At 45.9% G+C, this 5,799-nt stretch overlaps 1 protein-coding gene across 1 annotated transcript; it reads left to right on the forward strand.

Moving 5' to 3' along the window:
- Positions 1 to 2,034: 2,034 nt before the first annotated feature.
- Positions 2,035 to 2,560, forward strand: LOC116464711 (MARVEL domain-containing protein 2-like; the record flags this gene model as incomplete). Its single annotated transcript, XM_032147971.2, has 2 exons — positions 2,035 to 2,142; positions 2,389 to 2,560. Coding segments are annotated over exons 1-2 (249 nt in total), but the record flags the coding sequence as incomplete, so codon positions are not given.
- Positions 2,561 to 5,799: the final 3,239 nt, after the last annotated feature.

Below are 5,799 nucleotides of genomic sequence, written 5' to 3' on the forward strand. Positions count from 1 at the left end.
AGGCTAGAGTGCAGTGGCACGATCTCAGCTCCTTGCCACCTCCGCCTCCCGGGCTCAAGCCATTCTCCTGCCTCAGCCTCCTGAGTAGCTGGGATTACAGGCACCCACCACCACGCCTGGCTAATTTTTGTATTTTTAGTAGAGACAGGGTTTCACCATGTTGGCCAGGCTGGTCTTGAACGCCTGACATTAAATGATCCACCCCCCTCGGCCTCCCAAAGTGCTGAGATTACAGGTGTGAGCCACCTCGCCTGGCCCAGTTCTGGGTTTTAATTGTGGCTTTTCTACTTAATAGTTACGTGACCTTGGAGAATTGACTTGACCTCTCTGAACCTCACTTCTGTTTTTAATTTTTTTTTTTTAAGAGACAGAGTCTTGCTCTGATGCCCAGGCTGGAGTGCAGTGGACCATTCACACTCCCTGCAGCCTTGAACTCCTGGCCTCAAGTGATCCTCCCACCTCAGCCTGCCAAAACGTTAGCCCCTGTGCCTGGCCTCAACCTCACTTCTTTTCTTTTCTTTTTTGAGACAGAATCTCGCTCTGTTGCCCAGGCTGGAGTGCAGTGGCGCGATCTTGGCTCACTGCACACTCCGCCTCCTGGGTTCACGCCATTGTCCTGCCTCAGCCTCCCAAGTAGCTGGGACTACAGGCGCCCACCACCATGCCCGGCTAATTTTTGTATTTTTAGTAGAGACGGGGTTTCACCATGCTGGCTAGGCTGGTCTCGAACACCTGACCTCGTGATCCGCCGACCTCGGCCTCCCAAAGTGCTGGGATTACAGGCATGAGCCACTGCGCCCAGCCGACTCATTTCCTTTTCTAATCCACTCAGTGGTTACTTACAATTAAATCATCCCAAATTGCCAGTATCATTACTTTCTCTTTCCATTTAAGTAGGCTTGTTCCATTTTTATCCTTGAATTTATTTTGAATTACATGTTTTATTCTTTTATGGTTAGTTGGGGTGTAAATTCTAAATAGGTAAGTTCCTAAGACTGCATGTTTGGCATTGCATCATCCACCTTTGACATGTGCACAATTGGGGCTGGAGTGTGTTTTACCTACTGTGTATTACCATATCCCAAATGTGATTCCCTTAGCTATTACGGAAACGTTCAGAACAACTTTGTGACTATAAAACATGTAATTGTGATGTGAAATGTTAACTCTTATTTCCACTCTTCTTCCTCCTGTCTTCCTCCCCATTTCCTTCTTCTTTTTTTCTTTTTTTTTTGAGCCAGAGTCTCACTCTGTCGCCCAGGCTGGAGTGCAGTAATGCAATCACAGCTCACTGTTACCTCTACCTCCTGGACTCAAGCAATCCTCCCACCTCAGCCTCCAAGCCTCCCGAGTAGCTACTAGCGGACTACAGACACACACCGCTGCATCTGCCAGATTTTTTTTTTTTTTTTAGACAGAGTCTCAGTCTGTCTCCCAAGCTGGAGTGCAGTGGTACAATCTTGGTTCACTGCAACCTCCACCTCCTGGGCCCAAGCGATTCTCCTGCCTCAGCCTCCTGAGGAGTTGGGATTACCAACCTGCCAATCTTGGTTCACTGCAACCTCCGCCTCCTGGGCCCAAGCGATTCTCCTGCCTCAGCCTCCTGAGGAGTTGGGATTACCAACCCGCCACCACTCCCAGCTAATTTTTGTATTTTTAGTAGAGATGGGGTTTCACCATGTTGGCCAGGCTGGTTTCAAACTCCCGATCTCAAGTGGTCTGCCCACCTCGGTTTCCCAAAGTGCTGGGATTACAGGCGTGAGCCACCATGCCTGGCCTTAAACTTTTTATAGAGACAGAGTCTTGCCATATTGGCCAGGCTGGTCTTGAACTCCTGGCCTCATGTGATCCTCCCTCTTTGGCCTCCCAAAGTGCTGGGATTATAGGTTTGAGCCACCCTACCTGATCTTTCTCCTCATTTTCTAAGAATAAATTCGGAGGGTTTTTTCTACCTATATTTATTAACAAATCCTCTTTTTCTCCCTAACTGCAGTGTGAAATGGCCACCAGTGGTGACAGACAAAGAGACTCAGAAGTTAATTTCAAGGAACTGAGAACAGCAAAAATGAAACCTGAACTACTGAGTGGACACATCCCCCCAGGCCACATTCCTAAACCTATCGTGATGCCCGACTATGTGGCGTGAGTATCAATCTGAATTCTCCCTCAAGGTAGAAGTTGAGGGGCCCCATTTGGTCCTTTCATTTTCCAGTTTGTCTCCAAGTTAATACTCTGTGCTTAAAATCATGTATGTAAATAGTTGTTATCTGAGAGGTAATGTATTGAATTGAAGGTACAATATGATCAGTAAGGAATAAGATAAGCTGATTTCCCATTCAGCTTCTTTTAGTGAAACAATTACATCTTTGGCTTATGTTTTTCCCCCAGAAAATACCCTGTGATTCAGACAGATGATGAGCGAGAACGCTATAAAGCTGTGTTCCAAGACCAGTTTTCAGAGTACAAAGAGCTGTCTGCAGAAGTTCAGGCCGTCCTGAGGAAGTTTGATGAGCTGGATGCAGTGATGAGCAGATTGCCACATCATTCGGAAAGCCGACAGGTTAGTGTCTGCAGCTGCCTAGGAGGAGCACTGAAATCTAGAGGATGAATAAAATCTGGCTTTTTTTTTTTTTTTTTTTCTGTGAGACAGAGTCTTGTTCTGTTGCCAGGCTGGAGTGCAGTGGCACAATCTTGGCTTGCTGCAACCTCCACCGCCCGGGTTCAAGCGATTCTCCTGCCTCAGCCTCCCGAGTAGCTGGGATTACAGGCACATGCCACCACACCCGGCTAATTTTTTTCTATTTTTAGTGGAGACGCGGTTTCGCCATGTTGGCCAAAACTGGCCTCAAGTGATCCATCTGCCTTGGCCTCCCAAAGTACTGGGAACTGCAAGCTCTACCTCCTGGGTTCACGCCATTCTCCTGCCTCAGCCTCCGGAGTAGCTGGGACTACACGCACCTGCCACCACGCCCAGCTAATGTTTTTGTTTCACCGTGTTAGCCAGGATGGTCTCGATCTCCTGACGTCGGGATCCGCCCGCCTCGGCCTCCCAAAGTGCTGGGATTACAAGCGGGAGCCACCACGCCTGAAGCCCAAAATCTGGCTTTTAAAAAAAATTATAACCATTTACATCTGCTTTCTGTGTCTAGGAAAGCATTTGAGATCCTCAAGGTGTCTAGTCAAGATGACAATTTAAATTATGTAACTTAATATCTTTTGTCTTCAATTATTAAACAGTATTTCTTCTTTTTTTTTTTTTTCACTCTGTGCTTACATTTTATTTTCTTACTTAAGTAAAATACAAATTTGCCTAAGATACATACTGAGTCAGTTAGGGTCCCAAAGGAGACAGATAGCACATTCTAGCTAGGATAATTCACAAAGGTTTATTCAGAAAGGGAATGTAGGGAAGCCACGAGGGGCATTGAATTCCCCTGCTAAGCCAGAGCCCAGCAGTTAGCACCCCAGGCCCAAAGGCAGAGCACCCGTTGAGTAAGAGTAGAGAGCAGAAATGGCCAGGCGCAGTGGCTTATGCCTGTAATCCCAACACTTTGAGAGGCCAAGGCGGGCAGATTGCTTGAGCCCAGGCATGCAAGACCAGTCTGGACAACATGGTGAAACCCCGTCTCTACAAAAAAATATAAAAATTAGCCAGGCATGGTGGCAAGCACCTGTAGACCCAGCAGGAGGCTGAGGTGCAAGGATTGCCTGAACCCAGGAGGTGGAGGTTGCAGTGAGCTGTGATTTTGCCACTACACTCCAGCCTGAGGGACAGAGTGAGAACATGTCTCAAAAAAAAAAAATAAAATAAAAAGCAGATATGAGATATGCTACAAATGTGAGTTGCTGGACACACACATCAGACAGGTATCTATGATTATGACAAAGAGGAAAACCAGGAGTGGAAATGGTAGTTACAGAGGCTTAAGCTTTTTTGTAGTGCTCTTCCCCACCCCCCACATTTTTCACATTTTGAAATAGGAATATTGAAATAGGAATGCCTTATAACCTGTGCCATTTTTTAATTTTTAATTTTTTTTTTTTTTGAGATGGAGTTTTGCTCTTGTTGCCCAGGCTGGAGTGCCATGGCGCACTCTCGGCTCACTGCAACCTCTGCCTCCCGGGTTGAAACGACTCTTCCACCTCAGCCTCCCAAGTAGCTGGGATTATAGGCATGCGTCACCATGCCCAGCTAATTTTGTATTTTTGTTAGAGACGGGGTTTCACCATGGTGGTCAGGCTGGTCTTGAACTCCTGACCTTATGATCCGCCTGCCTCAGCCTCCCAAAGTGCTGGGATTACAGGTGTGAGCCACCGTGCCTGGACATTTTTTTTTTTTTTTTTTTTTTTTTGAGATGGAGTCTTGCTCTGTCACCCAGACTGGAGTGCAGTGGCACAATCTCGGCTCACTACAACTGTTGCCTCCCAGGTTACGCGATTCTCCTGCCTCAGCTTCCTGAGTAGATGGGACTATAGGTGCACACCCGGCTAATTTTTGTATTTTTAGTAGAGACAGGGTTTCCCCATTTAGGCCACTCTGGTCTCGAACTCCTGACCTCGGTGATCCACCCACCTCCGCCTCCCAAAGTGCTGGTATTACAAGCATGAGCCACTGCATCTGGCCCAGATGTACTCTTTCTAATTGAGATCTCACTCACATATAATAAATCCACCCTTTTAAAGTGTACAATTCAGTGAATTTTAGTATAGTTACAGAGTTGTGCAATCAGCACCACTCAAATTCCACAACAGTTTCATCACCCCAAAGAGAAACCCCATATTGGCTGGGGGCGGCGGCTCATTCCTGTAATCTCAGCACTTTAGGATGCTGAGGCAGGCAGATCACTTGAGATCAGGAATTCGAGACCAGCCTGGCCAACGTGGGGAAACGCTGTCTCTACTCAAAGTACAAAAATTAGTTGGGCGCATTGGCAGGCTGAGTAATCTCAGCTACTCGGGAGGCTGAGGCAGGAGAATCACTTGAACCCAGGAGGCGGAGGTGACAGTGAGCCGAGATTGCGCCACTGCACTCCAGCCTGGGCAACAGCGCGAGAACCTGTCTCAAAAAAAAGAAAAAAGAAACCCTTTACCCATTAGCAGTTATTTCCCATTCTCAGCTCTGTCCAACCATTGACAACCACTAATCTACTTTCTGTCCGAATGGATTTGCCTAGTTTGAACATTTCATATCAATCTTTTGTGTCTGGCTTCTTCATTTTGCATGTTTTCAAGGTTCATCCATATTTTAGCATAAGTCAATACATATTCCTTTTTGTGGTGGAATAATATTCTGCTATGTGGATATACCATATTTTGTTTATCCATTTATCAAGAGATAGACATTTGGTCATTTCCAAATGTCTATATAGTCATTTCCACTCATTGGCTGTTATGAATAATGCTGGTATAAATATTTGTGTAATATTCTGTCTTTTTAAAAGAGGCTGCATTAATCTATTACATGTATGATTAAATTTTAAAAACACAGCTTTGTAAAAACTAAATGTCGGTCTGGCTGTGGTGGCACATGCCTATAGTCCCAGCTACTCGGGAGGCTGAGGCAGGACAGTCGTGTGAACCCAGGAAGCAGAGGTTGCAGTGAGCCAAGATCGTGCCACTGCACTCCAGCCTGGGCGACAGAGCCAAAAACAAAAACAAAAAACAAACAAGAAAACTAAATGTCAAATTTATGTATGGGAACACACACACACACACACACACACACACACACATATAAATTTTTTACCTGAGAAGTTAGGTGTCTTTGTTTCAATCACAGACTCTTTGTTAAGTGTACAT

Source organism: Hylobates moloch, unplaced genomic scaffold (genome assembly GCF_009828535.3).
Source record: "Hylobates moloch isolate HMO894 unplaced genomic scaffold, HMol_V3 SCAFFOLD_1374, whole genome shotgun sequence".
Lineage (NCBI taxonomy): Eukaryota > Metazoa > Chordata > Mammalia > Primates > Hylobatidae > Hylobates > Hylobates moloch.